We start from the raw sequence: 26,885 nt of genomic DNA on the forward strand, positions 1-26,885 counted from the left end.
CATCCGAATGAAACGAGGCACAAGTGTGGAGGACTTACTGTAATACGGTTGCAGTGGAATTAAAAAAAACTTATAAAAACATTTTACACCAAGTTTAAAAGAAAACAAAATATCAATACCCAAAATCAGTAGAAACTGTGTTGAAGCTGTGAATGCAGTTATAAAATCTCTGACACTTGCTTTGGCCAAATAAGTGAGCTTTGAGACTTTCATTTTGATGTCACAGTTGTCTTTATCTTCAGCATACTGCCATCAAAATTAAAGAGGATACTAGAATTAAGACGCATAAAGTGTTTATTATAAAAGTGAACATAATATGTTTCCACAAAACAATACATATTTACATAATATATACAATGTCATGTTGCAATTTTAAATATTAAAATGCCGTTTCCTTCTTTCGGAATATGTTTGACATAATAAATAAATAAGATCCCAAAACCAAACATATAATAAAAACGTCTGAAAGAATCAGAATTCAGGTAATGCTACATTTTACACATACTGCTGAGATTCTGTCTCCCCAAAAGAGTTACAACAATTAAAGTCGGGCAGAGTAAGTATATAAACAAATGAACTCTCTGGAAACGTACTGACAGAAGTTTTTAAAATGTTAGAAATATAAAAAAAAATATTATGTTAATATTTAGCATACTTTGCTTTCTAAAAAAAATGTTCTGAATATGTTACTTTCGTCCCCAATACAATTAAAGCAATTAACAAATTCATCCTAATTCGTCAAAGCTGCAATTTTGAACTATTAAAAATGCGTTAAATATAATAAAAACAAATCTTTAATAGCTAAAAAGATCTGTAGTTTGCAATATACAATTGTGAGTTATCTCCCTTTTGTTATATTTATGGATATGTTGAGGAAAATTAGTTTCGAGAACTTTCCAAAAGAGACTAGCAACCGGAATGATAAACAGAACCTTATTGATGAAGATGAATATTAAAATATATGTTTATTATGCAACTATTCAAACTGATGAAATGTCCCCCCTATTTGGTTTAACTTAAAACTGAAGATTTGATATGATACAGTTTTGACTAAAAAACAAAAGATTTCAACACCTAAAAGTTAAAATTAAACTAAATGATTCTCTTAAAAGTAATATGAACAATGATGAACAGTACACAAATTACACACCAAACAAAAATACGAGCGAGCAAACAAAAATTATGTACGAACAACGAATGTAAAACATTAACTTGCATTGAATCATTTAAATGTGAAATATTATTTATGTATTTTGTTTGATAATGTGAATAAAACAAAACATATAAAAAAATATGTTGCCCTATTTTGTGTATCTTATATACAATAAATACAAAATGTTAGACTATGTACATAATAATCAAAATAGCAATAGATAAATTAAATTCTGTCAAAGAGTTATAGTGTGTCTTCATAAAAAAAGTTTCATTTATAATTAATAAAACTTTTCCGAGAAATTTAGATTTTATTAAAAAAAAAAATCCCTTTAACCCTTTATGTAACTTATCTATCCCATGTTTTGATTAGATTAGATTATCCCTTTAAATCATTTAACCATTTACCAGATTCCCTTTATACATGTATATAAATGCAGATACTTATTTGTCTGACCCATGGTCGAACCAACGAACGTTTTAAAGTTCTCAAATGGAGTACTCTTGTACATAGACCAGTACCATTTTAAATATTTAGCTAAAGATTTAAGTTATGTTATAAAAAGTTGAAGCCAATTCTTTTAAAAGAATAAAAACAGTTGGAAATAAGTTTGCATGTTTAGTTGGATTAAACAAATGCTATACTATCAACAAATATTGCTTCAAAGTTCATTTTAAAAATAATTTTCTCATTATATTTTACAGATCTCTTACTTATATGGTTGCTGTCACGAAAGAAGTAAGCAGTTCCCTCTCTTTCAAAGTTCAAACATATGGTAAATTTTATATAAAAATGAATAGCACAATCTCTCCTTTTTTCCTTTCTGTTCCGTTATACCGTAAGACTTGTGTAATTTACAGGTATGTGATACAAAATGGTTGCCATAGTGACTAAAATACATTTTTTCAAACACAATTTCTTTCCAAAGTTACATTTATATTTTAAAGTCACAATTTGTCAACACACTCTCAAACAATGAGCCACGACCCATAGGGTATGTATCATCATGTATCATTGTTCAAGCCTAATTAAGTAGGCTATTTTATAGTTGAACCAGAAAACCAAGTGCATGGCTTTCCAATTGTGTAGAAATGTCCAATTTAAGAGACAACATCAATAATTCTTGATCCATTTACGACAACTTCACCTGGTGGTACCACTGAAAGAATGGAATCAATATTTTCAATCAGCTCCTTCTGAAGTGGTGCATCATGATGAATCTTCAACCAAGTTTGTCCTGAAAAAAATTCAACCATACATCATTACATTTGTATTGAGACTGTGTTAAATTAATTCCTTATACAAAAAAAAAACCACAAAAATACTGAACTCCGAGAAAAGCTCAAAAAGGAAAGTCTTGAATCAAATGGCAAAATCAAAAACTTAAACTTACCAAACGAATGGAGAACAATTGCCAATATTCAGGATTGTTCATGCATAATTTTTCTAGCAAGTATTAACGAAAATACCGAACTACAAGACACTTTCAAAACAAAGGCGAGTATACCTGCTTAATTTTATTTTACAGATGGATCTCGCAAAGAAAGTGAAAAAAACATAGGCTTTAACTTTACTTTCAATATGTTTAGTTGTACTCTTTGTGTGACGTTTTAGCCGTATTTGGCACAACTTTTTGAAATTTAGGATCCTCAATGCTTTTTAACTTTGTACTTGTTTGGCTTTATAAATATTTTGATATGAGCGTCACTGATGAGTCTTATGTAGACGAAACGCGCGCGTCTGGTGTACTAAATTGTAATCCTGGTACCTTTGATAACTATTTACTAGTGAAAAAACATACATGTTATGATCTCATGCACTACAAGTTTTTTTTCTGGTTATCAAAAAGGTATCTAAAACACACTAGGTCCATAACACAAAACATCATTATTTTGACGGTCGTAAAACTGTTTTCAAGGATTGTTTAATTTTATTATTAGCTAGTAAACCATTTTTGATCTAAAACTGTCATTTTGATATAAACAGCGCATAAAAGACTGAGTAATACATTTTAATATTGTTTGCAGACTTTTTGTCACACTAAGCAAATGTGATAAATGCAGTTATGATGAGACAAATCGATTGCAATAAATTCAGATATATTCAGTCTATGGTCAGTAGCTGCTGTTAAGCTGAACATATCAACATCATACTGAATTGTCTTAAATTCTCCTGAACATTACTTAATTGACTGCAAGCTAACCTATTGAACATTATGAATTAACCGCAGTAGACAAGTCTAAAAAATCACTAAAATACTGAACTTGAGTGATATTTCATTGTGCAGATTTACCAGATCCTGTTCAGACCAAATTGCCTGTTTCGGCTTAAAATTCATTTACTACTTTAAAAAGCGTCAATATAGGAAGTAATTTCATTCTCGATTTTAACCTATATCAAAATATTTTAATAGAAACACAAGCATTCTTAAAATGTGTATCATCTTGGAGATATAAACTCATTATGCAGGTAGTACCGCAATGTTGCCACACAAAAAATGTTAACAACTGAAAAATGCATCGTACATATTAATTTTCAAGCGACTACCATTGTCAATTTCGAGATGTTAGCCACGAAAATAAGCATACTAAACTGTTGCTAAAATATTAAGACCAGTTGAGTATTCTTTTGCATTTATTTTATGTTATATAAGTTTTGCTAATAAATATGTTAAGACAAAAAAAATCACTTAACACCCACCTTCTTTAACTTTGCTTCCAACATGTACACACAGTTCCAATCCTACTGCATAATTAATAGGATCCGATGACTTGAATCTTCCTGCTCCTAGTCTTCCGCTGATTTCGGCACATCTCAAAGAATCAATTTCCAAAACTGAACCTAAAATATAAAATTATGATGTTTTAATTGGCTATCAAAGGTACCTGGATTATAATTAAATGTTAGGCTATTGAATATTGAATTTTGCCATTTGATTGGGGACTTTCCGTTTTCAGTTTTCCTTGGAGTTCAGCATTGCTGTGATTTTACTTTTGAAACTAGATAAGTAAACATTAAATATTTCAATCATAATTTGTATGTTGTTTACAATTAATTAATAAAGACAACTTTTCACTATAAAAATAATATTTTTATCAATGAATTGTATAATGGTTATATTGTAAAAAAAAAAAAAAGGAGATCAAACAGATCATATAAAAAAGATGTGGTTGTCAATAAAACAACTGTCCATAAGAGACCAAAATGATACAGACATAAACAACTATAGGTCACCGTACGGTTCTTCTATGAAAGGTCCCGAAATGACAATGTAAAACAATTCCAACGAGAATTCATACATGCTATCAAGATGGTTTCTGACAGTGACATGAGAATTTTTGAAATTGTAAAATACAAAACAGAGGCAAAAATAACGGATATAAAGAATAGCACTTTGAGATTTAGACACACATGATCTACCAGTATAAGTATAAATTGGCCATGTAAAATATCGGAAGAGTCTTTTGAAAATGTAGTTTTTTTAAAAAGTGGGTAGTATATTGCTGAAAATCATTTCAAAAGTTTGAATACTCGTCGATAAATGCATCCAGAAAACAAATCACCCGTAGATTGTGTTCTCGGAATTTCAAAACAGCATTCTTGAAGCAGTACACATTCGCCGCAAAATCAATGAAATGTGCTTATTGCAAAAATCCTTAAGCCTTTTTAAATGTTGAAGGTCCCATTTTCTTTTAGGTTCTAAATAAGGTCGCAGTATATAATTCATCGCACCATTGTCGAGAAGCAGTTTATTTCGTTCGTCATGTCAACGTGATATATGTACGAATTACAGTGATTAATTGAATTTTATCTATGATTGGACAGTAATATAACCAATCTTAATTTGCATCGAAAATTATTCTATGCAGCTGATATCCTGTGCTTGTATGAATATCATCTCTAGGTTGCGTCCAAATTCAAGCACCTGATTTGATGGCGTTAACGGATTTCCGAAACTATTAACATTTTTAAGCAAATGCTAGGCCTACTTTTGTATCGTATAGGCGTCAAGCAAACATACCTTCTTTCTTGCAAATTATTGCAGTAACATTTTGAGCTTTTGGTAGAATCTTGAACATATCCGCTCCAGGCGCACAGAGGCTATCTGCAATTGGTTCTGAGACTCCTTGGGCAACAATCATGTCTCTGAACTTTTTTAATGCAGCACCAGAAGATATGATGTCAATCATTTGGTGGCGTGCTTCTGTTATGGAGAGTGTCTTACAATTCTGATGCAATACTTGTGCTCCTATGGAAAAAAAACCACTTGTTTAAGTCTTCTTTGATTCTTTGAAATTTGGTTATAAACAGGTCATGAATAATTCTTAGACAAAACTTAAAAGCTTAAAAGGGAAAGGACAGCGAACTGGTTGACGTTTTATTTTCACTAATCAAAAATGAAATTCAACCTGGCAACTTTTGTAAGCTATTATTATTGTGTTTCTCTGTTCTATATGTTTTCCCATTTATTTATATTGTAGTCCTATCATGTTATGTTGTCATTTTAATGTTGAATTGAAGATTGCCATAAAAGCGCGAGGGTTGTCATGCCACAAGACCAGGTTCAATTCACCATTTTTTTTTTTAAATGTCCTGTAGTAAGTCAGAAAAATTGGCATTATTATATTATAGTTCGTTTCTGTGTATGTTACATATTAATGTTGTGTTTCTGTTGAGTCGTTGTCCTCATCTTATATTTGATGTGTTTTCCTCAGATTTTAGTTTGTAATCCGGATTTTTTTTCTCAATCGATTTATGAATTTCGAACAGCGCTATACTTGTGTTGTCTTTTTTTTAACCTTACATACTGTTGTTTAAATAATAAAAAAATGAAAAAAATATCTTTGTTATAAATAGAGACTAAACCTTTGGAAAGTTCAGTATCATTCAATTACCTAAACTATACACAAGATCCATAATATCATCAGGTCCGTTGTCATGGAGACATTCAATTGCTTCGACAACTTCAAGCGCATTTCCAATAGCATTCCCTATAGGCGAATCCATTTTTGTAATTAATGCAACTGTCTTTACCCCAAGTCCATTTCCAATGTTAACCTTCAATGAAATAACAATTAAAAGTTTGTGTTTCTTTAGGGGCGGAATTCGAAACCATACTGTGAATTTAGGATTTTCATTTCGGGTTATACCTATGTCGTTTCTGGCATTTGCATAAATATGTTATTGCCAATGGTGTTCACCAAATCAAACATGCAGTTCAACAAGTCATAGCATGACTGTCTTGAGTGCTTGACGTCCAGGATTATATCTCCAGCTGCGTCAAGCCAAACTTTTAATCGGGTATTTACTTCTTTAGTCAATTTCGATACATTCTTCAGAAAAAACGTACGAGTCACAAGATTCTGACTGAGACATATTTACCAAATCTTGTGATTACTTACTTTGTGAGTGAACATGTTAGAAGATTTTATAAGAAAATAAACTCATAATGTTTAATTCAAAACAAATTTTAGATATCAATATCAACAGCATCAGAATGGTATTCTAGGGCAAAGGCATACAATGCTTGAAAAACGTCTATCATAGACGTATAATACACACATCATATGCAAGTAAAGGCATAAGCCATTTATCGAAATCATGTGATTCCTTCAGTTTTTTGTTTGTTTCTGGTAATTCTCTTCTTATTCGATTTATCAGATTTGAACATGGTTAAATGAAAGTAGCCAAAATGTACTTCATTTATTGTAATTACAAAAGTTAATCCCTCGAGTGATTACCGGTTCAAGAGATTTACTGCGTACAGCAGAAATAAGCACTGATACATTTAATAAACACACATTACATTGACATCAATTAATAAGACAATTGACTTTACAAAATTAACAACGAATCAAATAGATTGTTAATAATGTCGTACCATTTTCGAAGCTAGTTCTCGGGCTGCTGTCTCTGTTTTGTTAAAGGATCCCTTTCCACATTTAACATCTAGAACTAAAGCCCCAACCTGTTCTGCGGCTTTCTTGGAAATTATAGAAGCTGAAATATGTATAGCACAGGTTAATTTCAGCCATACAAGTATTATATATATTGTTAGATTGTTCCAAGAGTAACCATAATGTTTGTTTTTGTTGTTTTTTTAATTGCGTGGTCTTAAAATATATTGAAATTTCAACTGCAATCATATCCCAAGAAACGTTTAATACGTTAATCATGTTCATAGAACTAATACACTGATAAGGTCTACATATGAAATTAAACTCGGGGATAACTCCAATTGTTTCGGTTCTTATATATTCTCGGCTTAATATTCGGCTTTGAGAATTCATGATGAAGGTAAATGTAGAAAAGCGCTTCGGAGGCATGGAACAATTTAATATATTGCTTTTTTTTCAATGCAATTTTCAGTTTTTGTGATGATCTGAATTGAATTGAACCTTCTTCCCTCAAGTCTATCTACATAATTATGAATGCAAACAATAATTTCCAACAGTGTGCCTTATATGCTGCATTTGTATATTATTTATGATTTAAATTGTTATAGTTAGTGCTTTAACCAGTTTCTTATTGTATTTTTACCAGTGTTCTTATTTGGTGCTTTTACTTGTTTCTTGTATAGTGCTTTTACTTGTTTCTTATCTAGTGCTTTTGTCAGTTGTATTATCTAGTACCAGTTTTCAACAAATACCTGCTATTAAAGATGTGTCATCAATGGTCCCTGTTACATCACGAGTTGCATAAAAAATCTTGTCTGCTGGTACTAATGATTTTGTTTGTCCCACAATGCAGCAGCCGACACTGTCAATTATCTCCTGCATCCGTGATTGGTCGATACAAACAATGAATCCTGGGATAGCTTCAAGTTTGTCAAGAGTTCCCCCAGTGTGACCCAGTCCTCGTCCAGAAATCATTGGCACCTATAAAATATACCCATTTACCATGTTTACTCAATCAACTATCATTAATTGATTGATGTTTACAACAATTTGAGTTGTCTGTGACCTATCAGATCTTGTCCACAATTAAATACACCTCATATAGGGTACTTCAATTTTGTATTTACGTCATAAAGATAAAAGCAACAGTAGTATACCACTGTTCGATATTCATAAATCGATTATGGCACACTTGTCTCAGCAAAAAAAAATACTATCTACATCAAAGGCACTTTATAATAAATGTGTTTTATTAACACTATATTAAGGTACGTCCGGAATATGGGATTTTTTTCCCCGAGACAAGTGCCGTGTCATTTAGGCGTACAATTTGACGTGAATAGTTATCAAAGGTACCAGACTTATAATTTGATATAGCATCATCAGGACGTTCAGATCAAAATAGTTAGAAAGCCAAACAAGTACAAATTTGAAGAGAATTGATGACCCAAAATTTCAAAAAGTTGTGCCGAATACGGTTAATGTTATATATGCCGGGGAAAACAAAATCCATTTGTATTTGACGTAATTGTTTGGAGACCACTCACCTTCATTCCACATGCTGCTAAAGCTGGTGCCAATACCAGACTTATTTTGTCACCTACTCCACCGGTACTGTGTTTGTCTACCAACTTGCCTCTAAGTTCCTTTGGCCACATAAGCATATCTCCTGATTCCATCATGGATCGCGTCAGATTGGTTGTTTCTTCAATGTTTAGTTCCTTCAGATACATAGCCATCAGCATGGCCCCTAAAAGAAACGGAATTTACTTTAACATGAATTAGGTAAATAATCAGTGCATCACAGACATAGCTTAATACTATACTAACGAGGTGTCCTTAAAATAAATTTTGATTCCTTTTGGAACCCTACTCTTGATAAATTGACATTGCAGGGTTTTATATACCTTGTCTGATCCACAAAAAGGTCAATACCATTTCAGACTAAAATATTTAAACTACTATAATGAGTGACTGTAATATTTTTCTGTCCCAGAAGAAATAGCATTAAAACTAGTTGCAATCTACTCTGATTTACCCTCGTAGCGTGATACTAGACTGTATTTAAAAGTGGGCTTCACATTTTTGAGGTTATTTAGAATAGGCAGAGAAAATATTGAAGCCAATCCTTATAATAATCTAATGCTAAATTTATTTTTTAAGAAATAAATAATAAAAAACGTTGATGACGTCACGAGCAACTAAAAAAAAAATATGTCCACCCTTGTCCTGCTTATTTGGGGGATCTCGACTGTCTAAGTTTTTTTTTAATAAGAATTTTCTTTTTAAACCTGATGCAATCTTTTTTGATTTTTCAAATCATATCGCATTGACAAACGTACTTCCGTCCCGCGCTACATGCAAAATGTAGCGTTCACTTGTCTTTAACTTTTATTTAAACTATATATGGTATTTGACCAGTTTTTAATTCTAATCAAGACCATATTTTCATGATGTTTGAGGGTTGCAATCACGTTGGGCGGAAGTATACTCAAACATTGCTAAAAGATTACTTGGATATTTAGAAGATGTGATTTGAGTGCCAAAGAGAGAACTCTCAATCCAAGTTATAATTTGTAAAAGTAAACCATTACAGGTCAAAGTACGGTCTTCAACATGGAGCTTTGGCTCACACTGAACACCAAGCTTTTACGCGCCCTAAAAAAATACTTTTGTAAAACTATTCAAACGGAAAAAAACAACGGTCTAATCTATTTAAAAGACGAGAAACAAGACACATTCATGAACAACATCAACAAATGACAACTACTGAACATCAGATTTCTGACCTAGGAGAGGTGCAAACAAATGCAGCGGGTTTAAACGTTTTCATAGGTTCCAACCTTCATCCTGACTTGAAACAATAGTGTAAAATCACAACATAGAAAGACACAAACAATACTTTTTCTTGTTTAAAATTAAATATGCTTCAAACTATTATTGCCATAAAACATATTTTTTACTGTTTAGTCCTATGTTTTATAAGGAGCAACGATACAATTTTAATTCGTGTTGAAGGGTAGACAAAATGTTAAACTTGCGGAGTTAGCCAAGTGACCAAGTGGTTTAAGTTAAGAATTGTGTATATTAATTAAACTGAGGACAGACGGCCGACACCATGTGAAAAAATAATCAGTTTCGCTAAATACGGCTACTAAATGTAAATACGTTTTGTCGGTTGCATTTTATACATAGTTTTCTTGTTATCACAAAAGATATACAGGTCATGGTCATAACTATCAACTGAAGTACCGTTATTTGTTTCAAGGCCAAAGCCATGTAAACATCACTATAAATAACTGGCCGATCTAAGAATAGGTGTTTTTACGTTGAACTCCCTACAGGTCTGGGTTATATGCACTACACTTCTTTCCGGTCATTCTCTTAGTCGGTTTTTTTTTCTTTTTTTCTCTTCTTTTTTTCTTTGAATGAAAAGGTGGGGGTAGTTTTTTCTGGCTTTTGAGTTTAAATAATTATACTAATATACGCTAAAATTTATGTTAAAAGCATAATGAGGTAAAATTTGACATATAATAACATGATGGTTCATGGCCGTGAATCAGTTTTCAAATATGTACAAAACTGTTTATATTTTTTGTTATTATACGAGGATTATTCAATGAGTTTTCGCGAGAGAGAAAAAATACAAGTCATTTTACATCATCGTGGGTAACTTTTGTCGTGCTTGTGACTTTTGTCGTAAAGGCGAGACATAGCGATCCTACATTCCCCAAACTATCCTGAAATTCTACCATATTTGAACAGAAGCCTCTGGTTGGTCATTAGATAGTATTCGGAAGTAAATTTTGTAAAACGAACTTGATTTATTTTATTTCTTGTCAAAGTCTTGCTTATGATACTTTCATGACGTCACTAATATGCCGCATCTGTGAAAAGTTCTTTGTCAACAAGCAATTTCTTTAACGTCCTATAACGGGGTCAGTTTATTTATGTAACATGTTTTTTTCTATAAGCATGTTAAAATATTTTTCGGGGCAGTAATAACAAAGCAATAGACAATACAAACATGTAGCATTGAAAACCACATGTTAACATTACAATATTATTGTTGACAACATGCCTGCTTTATAAATTTATCTATCATTAAGAGTGTCTTGTATTATATTATTCTTCAGTTCACATTATTCAAATATTTTCAAAATGGAAATTAAAACTGAGTCCATCATTTTAATTTGAATGGCAACTGTGTGTCACCGGACGGTTGAACTATGCTTGCCATTTGATTGAAATTCAACTTCCAGGCGCGGATCCAAGGGGGGGGGGGGGGGGGGGGGGGGTCCGGGGGTTGGAACCCCCTTTTTTTCGGCCGATCAATGCATTTGAATGGGGACATATAGTTGGACCCCCCCTTTATCCTGGGTTGGGAACCCCCCTTTTTTAAAATGGCTGGATCCGCCCCTTACTTCATGGTTGGAAATGGAATCAGGGGTTCTGTAAAGGAGCGAGGTTACCATGGTTACTGGTCAATTGGTTTTGTAGAAAACGAATGTATCATATGTAACAGCTTTTCAATTGTTCCCTAATTAAGTATTGTCATTGTTAAATGTGAAGCAAGATTTGCAAATATTCCGAAGCACTTGATACCCCCACTTTTCGGCTGGGTTCGTGTTGCCAAGGCATTCAAATTGTGTGGGTTTTTTCTGTTGTGTTTATGAATTATTTAAAATTATTCAAAAATAGAATAGAAAAACACTTGGTATATACTTGCAAAAACCGTATCAAGGAATTGTACTGCCCCCCCCCCCCCAAAAAAAAAAATATTTTAAGTCTTATAGGAAAAAAAACATGTTACGTTTAATATAAACAGTCCTCGTTATAGGACATTTAAGTAATTGTCCTTGTTGACAGTAAACTTTTCACAGATGCGGCATATTAGTGACGTCATGAAAGTATCATTAGTAAGCAAGACCGAGATTTGACAAAAATAAAATAAATCAAGAATGTTATACAACATTAAGACATACTGTACAATTGTCGGTCATGCATGCTATTTCTATTTTTGCCGAAATAATTAATTGGATAGCAAAATGTATTATATAAAAAATGAAAGAAAGAGACAATCCATCAATTAGACATTTCATGGTCAAACATTTGTTTTTACAAGTAGCATATGGTTGTCCTACTTTCTGGACAAAATTACGTTGATGTTTACTTGGGAACTTGGGTTTTTATGGGGATTAGGATGAAAAATATTGTCCTGCATATTTTTTTGTTGTAATCTCTGTCCTGCCTTTTTATTTTTAATCCTATTCAGTCCTGCCTTTTTTTTCATATCTATTCGGTCCTGCTTTTTAATAGTTGATATCCTGACTCTTTTGTTACATAAATTGTCATCCTGCCTTTTTTTCAAAGTGTTTATCATCCTGCCTTTTTCTTTTTTTTAACTCAAATCTCCTGTCCTGCGTTTTTTTTCATCAAGTTTCATCATAACCACCACCCAACCACTACTAAATTACAGGCACCTGACTTGGGACAGACGCATGCAGAATATGGTGGAGTTAAACATGTTTGCTGGCGCGCCAAACCTTCCCTAGTTTTGTTTTTTTATTAATAATATATCTTGCTGAGATTTGCCTCGTTGGCAATTATATCACATTCTTCTTTTTTTCATATTAAACATGTTAAAGAAAATGTAAATTTTTCAAAGTTAGACATTTTTGTGATGTAGCGAGAGAGAGAAAAAATCGAGTCTAGTGACCGCAATCTTTCTTTTCATTTGCTGAAAGCATATTCTATATAAGTTTTCTTATTGGAACTCAATATTTGATTTTCCTTCTTTAATTTATACCAAAAATGGCTACCTTGAACATCATGTCAATAAGATAGTAAAATATGCGCTAAACGTGTTCCATACCTTTTTACTATATTCTTGAAATAGCATGGTACATTTTGGAAAATAATTTAAATATGTTATTAATTCTATATGACATGGACGTGAAAGTGGACAAGCACACATATCTCGCCGATTGCAGAAATGACGTACACATTGCACGAAGCCTACACTTTACCGCCTCTTATCAAACTGTCATATAGTCATGATATTCGTATTTTTAGACGGAACAACAAATAGAACTTGACGAGAATGATAACGGATAATGTGGAAAACAGGTGTAATTGAATGTGAAATGCTTCACTCCCTAAAAATCAACCAATTATATGCATACCATAAACGCGACCCCTTTCCTTTCATTGCTATTTTCGCAATCTCAATAGTCTTCAAAGCATTGCTAAATCATATATATGGGAGATAATGTTAGAGAAGTATTTTTTCAAGGGTTTTTGATTCTTATAGTTTCATAATTAAACTGTGTTATTAAGGGGTTTTGTAATTGTGTTATGCTTGCCTGAAATTGACAATAAAATACTAATATAAATGTAGAAAATGGTTGATTGAACCTGGTTTAATAGTGCTAAACCTCACACTTTTATGACAGTCGCATCAAATTCCGTTATTTGTACAACGATGCGTGAACAAAATTATTGTTGCCATAATTATTTTATCTAATAAAAATTAAGAAACGTTTCAGATCTTGAGGACTTCCAATGAAAAAAATCATCATAATAAGAGAATTCGACATGACACCGTAAAACGTTCGAAGCGCTTAGTATTAGACGACGATGAAAATTTTTAATGACCTTGACTGGCTATATAGCTATACACAGCCCTTGCACGGTAGGTAGAAGCGCTTAGCTTCAAACCATCGCAATGATATCGTAAATAAAATACAATGAGAAATTCGGTCAGAACGTATAACCTTTAAGACATTATACAATTTAATCTTGGTTAATTGCCGAAGCCTGGTTGTGTAATGAATCTGATGTAAATTAACATAAGGTAACGAAAGGTACGGATGCACCTGTGTTTTAATCAGTAAGACTATTTTGATCCTTTATCGACAGTGCAGTGGCAAATTGATGATTTAAATAGAAACTGCAAAAAGGTAACTTCCTTATCGAATACTAACAAAATCAGTTTTAAGTCCTGTTCGAGGGTAAAAATAAGGAGTTTAAATCAGGCAATTATAACAGAATATTCGAACTATAATATTTAAAATAACTGTTTAAAGTCAGTTATTTTGATTGGAAAAACATCTGAATAGATTAGGCATAAAATTGGGGAATAAAAATTCACAAATAAGACCGAACACTTCTAGGTATGATGCTTACATGCTTATGACATTATCTATGAAACTGTGGTTAATACTAAACTTGACCCTTGTTGTGTTCCCTTATCGCTACACTGACTTTCCTTCGGTGCAAAGCTATAGATGGAATGGCGGACCAGTTCATGGTTAACTTAACACCTTCCTCCATTAAAATCAAGAAGAATACACAGGATTACCTTGGAGTTATTTAATTAACAAAACAAAAGATCAATATGTTAAGTTAATGTATTTGTAGGTTGTTATGCGTTGAGGGTTTTGCTCTTTGATACAGGGCGTACAGTGCATTACCTTTAGTCGCCAACGTCTACCACGCTTTTTTTTTTCTAGTGGACAGATGTCTCACTCAAAATCACACCACATCATCTAAATTTATATTGGTTGTTGTCAAATTTGCATATAATTTGAAGTCTATTTGTAAACAATGATACAGCAGTCTGGGAAAATATGATGTATTCATTATTTGTAATTTCCTTTGAACAAGTTTACAGCAACAGTACTATAGAAAACTGCGATTATTCATATCGATGCGTGCCTTGCGTCCTAGGCTGGTGTCTATATTTTCTTTATTAGGTTCTGTTTTTCTGTGCTTCGTGTATAATTGATTTAAACAGTTAGCTTTTATGTCGAGTCCGATGATAGGGGAGGTGGGCGTCTACAAAACATATTTACGTTTTTTTATTGAGTTAAGCCTTCCAATTGATATTTTATCGTGTGTTTTTCTATGTTGTGATGTTATGCTATTGTATCAGAAAAAGAGAGAAGGTTTGGTACCATTAAAACGTTTAATCCCGCAGCAAATGTTTGCACCTGTCCTAAGTCAGGAAGCTGATGTACAAGTAGTTGTCGTTTTGTTTATATAATTTATACGTGTTTCTCGTTTCTCGTTTTTTTATATATATTAGACCGTTGGTTTTCCCGTTTGAATGGTTTTACACAAGAATTTTGAGGCCCTTTATAGCTTGTTGTTCGGTGTGACCCAAGGCTCCGTGTTGAAGGCCGTACATTGACCTATAATGGTTTACTTTTTTAAATTGTTATCTGGATAGAGAGTTGTCTCATTGGCACTCGTGCCACATCTTCCTATATATAATTTTTTAAATCCCTCAACATTGGTATGTGCCTGTCTCTGTAGTCGGTACCCTGTTAAATAGTGGCTGTCGTTAGTTCGAGCCTGCCATATTTTATTTTCGTAAATTGTATTGTCACAAATTATGCCACAAAGTTTTCTCGTTAGAATTGTTTTATATTTTTTCACATTGGGTCCTTTTTAGATGACTTTAAGGTATGGGTTTTTATATTTATATTGTTGTAGGCCGTGCACACTGCGATAAAAAGTCTTTAAAAATCTTTGTATGATTTGAAGCCAGCTGGATAGTTTGCTCATTGACAAACATACCAGATATTCTTGCTTTTTTTGCTGAAAGACTGTAACTATTGGTACACATGTGGAGATCTATTATATTAGAGACAAAGAACATAAAGACGAATAACAAGACAGAAAAAAAATCACTTTGTTGTAAAAAGCTAAATCATAGCAGGTTGTGTAAGGTTCAAAACCTGTCCTATATCAAGGGCACAATTGTTTTAAAATAGTATAAGTATGCAGAAGTAATATTGTCGCCATTAATCTTTGTCAGCATTTCATTCCATACCTTTATCAAGATAAACGTGTTCCACATTTTAAGTCAAAATAAAACGACAATACTTCTCACAGTAAATATAAATAAATCAAGGAGATGTGGTTTTATTGCCAATGAGACAACTTTCCATCAAATTTTAAATAAAGTGGATGTAAGTTATTAAACGCAACCGTACGGCCTTTAATAATGAGAAAAAAGAAACAGAATAATCGGCTATGAAAGACCATGACATGACAAACAGGAAACAATTCCATTGAAAAAACTGACGGCCTAATATATAACAAAACAATTTTCGAAATAATAGAACGGACATGAACCAACGAAAAACCATAAGCTACAGGCTCATGTCTTGGGAAAGGCACATAGAGAATGTTCGTGTGGCGGGGTTGAATATGTTATCGCCAAAGCTTGCCCAGAATAATGGTGATATTATTGCAATTTCTAAATTCTTGTTCAATCAACGGAGTTTATAATACATAGACATTTCAATATTAAATATGGCTGAAAAAATGACTTCCACGTGTTGTGATATATAAGCAAAGACGTATAATTGGCAGCTAAATTTGTTTCAGTAATAGCTACATGTGAAATGTAAAGAAACTTATGAGACCATTATGATGACACATTTTCAGTCAAAATAAAACGAAAATACTTCCCAGAGTAAATATAAATAAATCAAGGAGATGTGGTATTATTGCCAATGAGACAACTATCCATCAAAGTTCAAGTGAAGTGGATGTAAGTTATTAAACGCAACCGTACGGCCTTTAATAATGAGGAAAAAAAAAACAAAATAATCGGCTATGAAAGACCCTGACATGACAAACAGGAAACAATTCCATTGAGAAAATTGACGGCCTAATATATAACAAAACAATTTTCGAAAAAATAGGTCGGACATGAACCAACGAAAAACCATAAGCTACAGGCTCATGTCTTGGGAAAGGCACATAGAGAATGTACGTGTGGCGGGGTTGAATATGTTATCGCCAAAGCTTGCCCAGAATAATGGTGATATCAGTATTGCAATTTCTTGTTCAATCAACGGAGTTTATAATACATAGACATTTCAATATTAAATATGGCTGAAAAAATGACTTCCACGTGTTGTGATATATAAACAAAGACGTATAATTAGCAGCTAAAATTGTTTCAGTAATAGCTGCATGTGAAATGTAAAGAAACTTATGAGATCATTATGATGACGGTCTCAATTTGTTTTTAGGACTCTGTATTGATATGTATTGTCTGAAATACTTCAAATCTGAAGTTATTTCGATGAGCTCTTGTCAGCAAGAGGAAAATCAGATAAGAACACCATACATTGTACATTACCAAGTTCTAAGGCCAAGTGAACTGGACAGTTTGAAGTACGGAATCGTATAGGGAACGATCAAGACGACGCCTGACAGGCGCAAAAATTTGACGAAATGTAATACTGAACATGAAAAATTCTTGACCATGTCGCGCGCAAAAAGTCAAAACCAACCTTTGTGTACAGATTTATAAATATATGTCAGCTGAAACAAAAGTTAATCATTCCTTTAAGAAACAATAACAGTGACATAAAACCATAAAATGTATGTACTATCAACATTGTGGTCGCATAAAAACGCCAAAGGCACATTTGTGTAAACATTTACTTTGTGCAGTATGTAAATATGGAAATATAAAAAGACTGTGACCATGAACTGTAAATGGCATGCACTTTAAAATTCAACAGCTTGCAATTTCCTGGAATAATTACCGCATTTGTATGCCAAACATTAGAGATAGATTTAATTTATTTTGTTCTTGAAAATATAAATCAAACTAATTTTTATTTTCGAAAGTAGGTTTGGCATATTTTGAACCCCAATTTCAGTCTATATAAGCAAAGAAAACACTTCATGACATTGACCTGAATAAAGGCTATAAATATTATGAAAGAGTAATTTCACCGAATTTAAGTGTTTAAATTAGACTGTCATCCTTTTATAAAAATTAAAAAAAAAACAGTAATGGGGATTTAAAAGAACAGCAAAATCTATATGAACTCACTTTTGTCGTTATGGCATAGAAGACCCCTCTCGATCTTCGATCGCCAAAATAAAAACAAATTTCATGTTCCTCAATATTAATATAATTATCCCCCAAAAAATCATCTCACCAGTTTTAATGGATTACCCCCACCCGTTATTTTTCCTGGATCTGTCCCTGCAAGCGAAAGTTGCAACCTCGGTTTCTAAATTTATCACCGGGTAACTACAGAAACTTTATGAATGGTTAAATTCATGCCCATATCTTATCATTGTCATTTCGCTTATTTTCTTTCGTTACCTTTTCTGACATCGGATTCGAACTTCTTTGCACAGAGTTTTACTGTGCTTATTGCTTTGTTTATTCTGTATTGACTAGAGGCATAAAGGAACGTTTAGATCTCACAAAACATGTTTAAATGCCGTCGCACTTATGCGCCTGTCCTAAGTGCGCAGCCTCTGGCCTCTAATAATCTTGTATGTTGTTTTTTTATTTTAGTTCTGCTGTTTTTTGCTCAATTGTCACGTTACTGCCCATTGTTCATTGTTGAAGGCATTACTAAACATGTAGCTGCCTATATCCCCGTCATTTTCACGCTGGTGGATATATTGTTTTCCTCTTATAGTTGATGTATTTCCTTCGGTTTTAGTTTGTAACCCGGATTTGTTTACTCTCAATCGATTTTGGACCATTGAACACCAGTATACTGCTGTTGCCTTTATATATCAAACCAGATGGAAATGAGAAATAGAAAATCATATACACTATCAACAATGTACAATAATGTAATAGAGGGTGCATGGTAAAGGGTTATTTTCGTGCAACGTGTTTTTTTGTCATTTTTATTTCACGTGCAGCCGTGAAAAAGGTTCGTTATTCACCGTGTTTCGTGAAATCGGTAAACAGATCAACGTGCAAGACAGTTTTAATTGTCCGTTCATCGTGAAAAGGCAATTTTATTTCGCGTTCTTCCGTGCAAATAACCCCCCCCCCCCCCCCCTTTTTACACCCTGCGTAAAATTAACATGTTATTCGTTTGATTTATTGTTATGAATTATTCCGTCGTTTTCACGTTTGAATTGTTTCACATTTTATCATCTTAAGGTAATGTATAGTTGACAACATATTTTTTTTTACTCTCACATTTTATCAACCTGTATGAGTACAAAAATGTCAAGTGAACACGTGACCAATTTCATCATCCTATATTTTTCTTTCAAACTTGTACTGATATTTACGTCGCTTTTAGATCAACAAAATGACACTGGTCGTTTATTATGGTATGTTATTAACTGTACATACAGTCAACATGTCTTCACTTATGAAAAAAAAACAAAAAACCAGAGGCCCCTTTAAGACTATAACGTAAATGCTTCCTAAAAAATAATTGAACAAGGAGCAAGGAGCTTTTGAAGTGTACCCAAAATATTATTAGTTACATACTTAACCCCACCAAGAGAAAATGTTGCAATTGAGCTTTTGAAGTGTCCCCAGAAATTATAAGTTATTTAATTAACCCCACCAAGAGAAAAAAAATGTCTCTTAAACCAAGTCTAATTTGGTTGAGCCAGGAGAATTTATAGTCGCTTTCATATCGGATATTTGCAATATACTGCTCTGAAACTCCAAGGCGAAACGTTAGAATTTTCAAAAGATTGATTTATATTGGAAGATTTTAGTAAAACAAAGTTCATATTGTTATACTATTGACAATCATATTGTTATTATTATTTCTATCAATTTTTTAAAAAGATTGGTTTAGAAAAAAAAAACACTTTCATAATGCAATGATTCGCTAGAAAAAAAAACAAGGGAAGGTCCTCTACAATGTTCCCTATGTTGGTTTCTGATCACTAGCTAGAGACAACTGGCCACTTTGAGAAAATTCTGGTCGCACATTTAAAAATCAAGCCACAAGACTTTATATTCCGGTGTGAATTTGTTCTATAAACGATTTGAGTTAATTTGCTCACATGCTGTGTCTTTAGATTTCACATTCTAGTGTTAATTTGTTATATGAACGATTTATATAATTACATGTAGTTTTATTCATGGTTGGGCTTAAGTTTTCCATGTTAAGTTTTCCATGTTATAGACAAAAACGACAACACAATTTAAACAAATGCCAAAAGACAAAAACAACAGATCTTCTATTATGGTGTTAATTTAGTTTAATAAACGGTTTATGTATTTCGTAGGGATATATAAACATCTGACATTTAATACTCGAGAACTCGGTCATGATACTCGCGAGTACTCGAGTCCTCGGATACTGAAATCTTGAACGTCTAGTGGAAAGATTTGAATTTATTTGGGATGACTTTTGTGGTATTTTTGTTGTCATAAAATTAACGGTACCAATTTTCTTATACCAGATGCGCATTTCGACAATACATGTCTATTCAGTGATGCTCGTGGCCAAAATATTTGAAATCCAAAGCTTGTATAAAAGATGGAGAGCTATAATCCAAGTTTTGTAACCTTTCACCAATGAGGTTATAATAAATGAGATCATATAACCTCCTTTATTGTTTCTATTTACGATTTATTCGTTTTGTTTTATTTACGATTTGTTTCTGTTTATATTATTTCAGCCAAAAACGAAAACAAAATTACCAATTTCCCTTTCTCTTTGACAAACAATGTTTAAGATATTTTATATTTATACATTATTGCTTATGAACGATTTACACTCGTGTAATCATTACACTCGTGTAATCATTACACTCGTGTAATCATAATAATTGCAGTCTGCATCCTATTTTTTGCTGTAATCGATTAAAATCGACGAAAAGTTGGTTGATTACAGATTACTCTAAAAAAAATGTAATCAATTACAATCGATTACGATTACAGATTACGATTACCCCATACCTAATTGCAGCTACAAGAGAAATCTATCATTTCATTTTGTTCAAATATTTCAACAAAAATAATTTAAAAAAAACTACTATGAGCCGGAAAATCTTTTCTTTCATTTTGTTCAAATATTTCAACAAAAATAATTTTTAAAAAAAATACTGTGAGCCGGAAAATCTTTTCTTTCGCATCAAACATAAAGGAATATTTCCATTCATAACTGTAGATAGGAAAGGAAATTTAATAAATTTTCACAAACGCAGAAAGATTGTACGCAAGAAGAAAAAAAATCCTTCCGATCAACTGTGTGCACGTATACCATGTATACTGGTAAACATAAAACACGACACTTGCCCATTTGTTGAAGGACGAACGTTGACTTCTAGACGTGTTAATTTTTGTGTTGTTGGGTTATTGTCTCGTTGGTGCAAACTCATACCTTTTTGTCAAAACTCGAAAACAAATAAAATCAACTCTACTTAACTGAAAACTATCAATTGTTAGCCTATCGTCCTTGCTTATCAGGTATATTCAAACTTAAAGGTTAAAAATTACTTTTAAAATCTTTCTTTGATGTATTTCGGTTCGAGGTAAATCACGGGGGGTTAACCGCCGCACAATTGATTCTGCACGTTAATCGTGCGTTCCGGAGCGATGCATAACAACAAGCTGAGAGGAGTCGATTTATTAATAGTGAAAACTATAAAAGTTGTTTGAATTTTACACATTGTATGCATGTAACTGTGTAAAAACGCACGTACGCTTACAAACCGAAGTCACAAAACCTTCCTTAAAATTGCTTTCAAAACGAAAAATACGTAACTAAACAGAAGTTAACAACTGGTATACGTGCAAAAAGCTTTAAACGATAATAATGATACATGTATCTACAAAATATTCATTTGACCTTCTTTGAATGTTTTCTGTACGTCAATAGCGCGTTTTCGAAATGAATTTGTACCGTCACAGTCAGGGTAGGTCTTTTTCAGACTTAAAAAAAATGCTTTAATTTGCTTCACTTTTTGCTGCTAGCTTTTTTTAATTAGCAAAAAAATGAACACAAAAAAAGATGATAAATATCTAAATGTCTAATAAATATAAAGTGATTTAAATTTAAGTAGCGAATAAATAAAGATGGCAACGAATGATCATGAACAAAAGAGTACAAATGTACGTATACGTTATGGAAATCCGGCTAAAAAATGACACCTTATGTTTCAAGAAATAATATTAAAATATTTTTTGATTCACCTATGGCATCGCAGTATTAATGTATCTTAATAATTTAACGCTGACAAGCACATTGCGGTCATCGGTTATGCTGTGCACGAATTGTGCCTCATTTGTTATGCTGTGCGCACATTGTGACGCATTTGTTAAGCTGTTCGCACATTGTGAATCATTTTATATGCTGAGCGCACATAGTGAATCATTTGCTATGATGGGCGCACATTGTGAATCATTTGTTGAGCTGTAAGCACATTGTGAATCAATTGTTATACTCTGCGCACATTGTGAAACATTTGTTGAGCTGTAATGTCATTGTGAATCATTTGTTATGCTGTGCGCACATTGTGAATCATTTGTTATGCTGTGCGCACATTGTGAATCATTTGTTGAGCTATAAGCACATTGTGAATCAATTGTTATACTGTGCGCACATTGTGAATCATTTGTTGAGCTGTCAGCTCATTGTGAATCATTTTTTATGTTGTTCGCACATTGTTATTAATTTGTTTTACTGTTCGCATATTGGGAATCATTTGTTGAGCCGTGTGCACACTGACGCATTTGTTATGCTGTGCGCACATTGTGAATCATTTGTTGAGCTTTTCGCACATTGTGAATCATTTTTTATGCTGTACGCTTATTGTGATTCGTTTGTTGAGCTGTAAGCACATTGTGAATCAATTGTTATACTGTGCGCACATTGTGAATCATTTGTTGAGCTGTAAGCTCATTGTGAATCATTTGTTATGCTGTGCGCACATTGTGAATCATTTGTTGAGCTGTAAGCTCATTGTGAATCATTTGTTGAGCTTTTCGCACATTGTGAATCATTTGTTATACTGTTCGCATATTGGGAATTTTTTGTTGTGCTGTTTGCACACTGTGACGCATTTGTTATGTTGTGCGCACATTGTGAATCATTTGTTGAGCTTTTCGCACATTGTGAATCATTTGTTATGCTGTACGCTTATTGTGAATCATTTGTTGAGCTGTAAGCACATCGTAATCCATTTGTTATGCTGTGCGCACATTGTGGATCATTTGTTATGTTGTGCGCACATTGTGATTCATTTGTTATGCTGTGCGCATATTGTTGATCATTTGTTATATTGTGCGCACATTGTGAATCATATGTTGAGCTGTTCGCACGTTGTGAATCATATTTTATGCTGTGCGCACATTGTGGATAATTTAAGCTGTTTGCACATTGGGAATCATTTGTTATGATGTGCGCACATTGTGAATCATTTGTTATGATGTGTGCACATTATGGATCATTTGTTATGCTGTTTGCACATTGGGAATCATTAGTTATGATGTGCGCACATTGTGAATCATTTGTTATGCAGTGCGCACGTTGTGAATCATTTGTTATGCTGTGCACACATTGTGGATCATTTGTTATGTTGTTCGCACATTGTGATTCATTTGTTATGCTGTGCGCACATTGTGAATCATTTGTTGTGCTGTTCGCAAATTGTGACGCATTTTTAAGGCTGTGAACTTTGTTTACTTAATAAATCTTCGAGGAAACGATTAACGGCAACTGTTTCAATACGTGTGACATCTGTTGCTTTATAAACGGAAAGTGAAGGCTGGATAAAGAAAAAATCGTCCATGGTCTGCCAGACTCGTTTTAAATTATAGTTTGACAATGATTTCTATAGATTGATTTACATATGTTTAAAACTGTCCGTTAAATCTTGCAGTGTAAGTAATATAAAAAGAAGATGTGGTATGATTGTCAATGAGACAACTATCCACAAAAGACCAAATGACACAGACATTAACAACTATAGGTCACCGTATGGCCTTCAAAAATGAGCAAAGCCCATACCGCATAGTCAGCTATAAAAGGCACCGATAAGACAATGTAAAACAATTCAAAAGAGAAAACTAACGGCCTTATTTATGTAAAAAAGAACGAAAAAAAATATGTAACACATAAACAAACGACAACCACTGAATTACAGGCTCCTGACTTGGGACAGGCACTACTGCATGTCTTAGAAATGCAACCGTCATATTATTGGTATCGTATAATTGAAGACTCACTAAAACAAAATTTGGAATGCACTCATAGATGTCATCAAAGTATTTCCCAGACCAACAATACTTTGAATAGCGAAACAGTCAGTTTAAACATATTTATTTGTAGTGGATTGGGAAACAAGTTTGGCAACTTATACTTCCACTTTGCGAGTACGAGTGCTGCCTTGTAGCGGCATCAATTTTCTCTTTTTCAAAATTTACAGAGGTGTCTTTAACGTGCAAGAGGTATGTTTAAATGTTAAAACTAAAAGGCTTAAATAATATTAGTCATTATTTAAAGTGTCAACACGGATATGTCCAAATTGTCCCTAAATGAGCCCCTAAATGTGAAAAGTACAAAAATCTTACTTAGATACTATTTATATTTAGAGAATACTGATAACAGCTATATTTAGAAAATATTGGTAACAGGAAATGTGAAGCCGGTAATCTTAAACATTTCATACTTAATCATTTATCTGTTTGTCCGGGTCTCTTTATCTATAGGCCGGACTAGACAAGATTTATAAGTCTATGATATAATGTGTGTACCAGTCACAATGTTTGTATTTTTATCAATTGAACATGTATCAAATAGGATATTTTTTTCATATCAAAAAGCAGCTGCGGATCCAGCCATTTTAAAAAAGGGGTTCCCAACCCAGATTAAAAGGGGGGGGGGTCAAACTTTATGCTCCCATTCAAATGCATTGATCGGCCAAAAAAAAAACAGGTTTCCTGCATGAAATTTGCAAATCTAGAAACGAGACAGGATCAGGTAAAAATGGATGGGTTTGAAACGGAAAATATAATTACATGTTTAAAACTGTCCGTTAAAACTTACAGTGTAAGCAATATAAAAAAGAAGATGTGGTATGATTGACACACACATTAACAACTATTGGTCACCGTACGGCCTTCAACAATGAGCAAAGCCCATACCGCATAGTCAGCTATAAAAGGCCCCGATAAGACAATGTAAAAAAATTCAAACGAAAAAAGCCAAAATCAATTTAAGCATGTTTAGTATCGCTTTTCGCTACTTAAAACAAGGCGGTCTACAACCAAACAACGTGTAAAGCTGAAATTGTGAAAATCGTAAAAAAAACACCTTCATTGGTCACAGGGAATTTAAAGAGATTTCGTCAATTGTTGTGAAATAGCGGACATGCGAAAGCGCTGAAAATTCGAAAATGGTATTTCTATGAAAAACAAATAAAAAAAATGTTTTCTTGTTTCGGATATTTTTTGGACTTTGACAAATGAACTATTTTATCAGGAACAAGTCATTACTCTTGTGTTAAACCCGATATTCTTTGAATCGTACGGTTTGCAAGATTTTACCCTCAATGCCAAAAATTGTCCAAAAAATGTATTGCTTTTGAATTGGGATAAGAACTTTTGAAAACATCTTAAGACATTTCTCTAAGTATACGTATTTCCTTTTGTCAAATTATTTCTACTAAGAATAAATTTGTGTACAATAATCTTTTATTACACACACACACATCTTTGATCCGTTCCGAGTCATTAGTATTGTGTTATATAAGCTTTTGTTGTTATGTTTTTATTGTGCGTAAGTTTTTACATTAGAAGGAGTCCGGCAATCGGAAGTGAAATACTCCAAACATTGCATCATTAAATTGTTAACTACCGCATGTACCGCCAAGTCCTCAATCAGATAACTACGTGTCTTTACATTTAATTTTATCCCCGATTGTCTTGTACTTTTGCTTTATCATTTGATTTATAAGTGGACAAAAGAGGTAATAAAAGAAAAATTTACATAATTTTAACTTAAATTTTTACATTTTAACTCAATCAATTTATATCATATGTACGATATTTTTTTCCACATATATCAAAAGCTGTTACATCAAATAATAATACAATTGTAGAAGCTCAAACATATGAAAAGCTACCTATTTTCAATAAATTTGAAGAGACGATTTATAAAAGTTTCGTCAATGATATGATAGATGTCGGAGGTAGTTCTAGGATTTTCAAAACATGCGATTGCGAATGCAATAAATTTATTACTTGCATCTCTCTATTGGTATTAATATACATCCATGCATCTGTTATTCAACACAAATAGGGTACAAAAATTACATATGTCAACAAATATATTTATTGCTTAGATATTGTAGTCAAATCGTTACAAAATCAAGTCTTTTCAAGAACTAAAAAGATGTGCATGTATAAAAGATATAAGGAGAAAAGAAACTACACTGTTAAATTCTACTTTTTTAATTTCATTAAAAAAAAGCGACGATTCAAAATGAAATGCATGTTTTTTTTTATTTTTTTTCAATAAAAAGTAGCAGAAGGTAAACTTTGGAGTACTGTTTATTTTTTCATGTTTAAACATAGCTATTTGCTACATTTTTCAAAAATCTGATAGATAATTCACGGATTTAGTATTTCTGCAAACTATATAACATATACTTATTTTAAAATAATTATGTACTTAAACATGTAAAATGAATAATTTACTTAAAACTTATAATCAATCTTATGTTTTATTTTTGGTTGTTATTCACTAAAATGTAAATCGTCAATTTTCCCATAAATCGAGAAAAAACACGAAACATGCATTTTTAAAATAGACTTACCGATCTGGGATTCTTGGACATGCCCATTCACTACAGATTGCACAAAAAATTCTATCTCGTCCTTTGACAATTTTTGTCCATTTCGCTTCTTTATAATCAATTCTGGGATTGTGTATTTTACTTGGTTGTTATTTGGTTCCGACATCGTGAAAGAATGAAAGGGACAACTGTGAGTGACCGACTTTCTACTACTACTTGTTTACAATGTTTAGTAAATCAATGAACATGAGCCATGTGGTTGTCCGGAATCTGGA

General features: G+C 32.7%; 1 protein-coding gene across 1 annotated transcript; it reads right to left on the minus strand.

Moving 5' to 3' along the window:
• Positions 1 to 276: 276 nt before the first annotated feature.
• Positions 277 to 26,885, minus strand: LOC134687171 (thymidine phosphorylase-like). Its single transcript, XM_063547221.1, has 8 exons — positions 26,632 to 26,885; positions 8,598 to 8,800; positions 7,803 to 8,031; positions 7,035 to 7,153; positions 6,049 to 6,211; positions 5,175 to 5,402; positions 3,854 to 3,994; positions 277 to 2,390 (listed from the first exon to the last, which is right to left on the minus strand). The coding sequence occupies exons 1-8, from the start codon at positions 26,774 to 26,776 to the stop codon at positions 2,254 to 2,256; spliced, it is 1,365 nt and encodes a 454-aa protein (XP_063403291.1). The 5' UTR covers positions 26,777 to 26,885; the 3' UTR covers positions 277 to 2,253.

Source organism: Mytilus trossulus, chromosome 10, assembly GCF_036588685.1.
Source record: "Mytilus trossulus isolate FHL-02 chromosome 10, PNRI_Mtr1.1.1.hap1, whole genome shotgun sequence".
NCBI classification, from domain to species: Eukaryota; Metazoa; Mollusca; class Bivalvia; order Mytilida; family Mytilidae; genus Mytilus; species Mytilus trossulus.

Excerpts from the sequence above, each read along its gene's own strand:
- LOC134687171 (XM_063547221.1), bottom strand. The coding sequence starts at position 26,776 with ATGTCGGAACCAAATAACAACCAAGTAAAATACACAATCCCAGAATTG. Across the intron at positions 6,212-7,034 it reads GAGAACTAGCTTCGAAAATG|GTTAACATTGGAAATGGACT; the intron begins GTACGACATTAT and ends ATTTCATTGAAG. Across the intron at positions 3,995-5,174 it reads AATAATTTGCAAGAAAGAAG|GTTCAGTTTTGGAAATTGAT; the intron begins GTATGTTTGCTT and ends TTTATATTTTAG.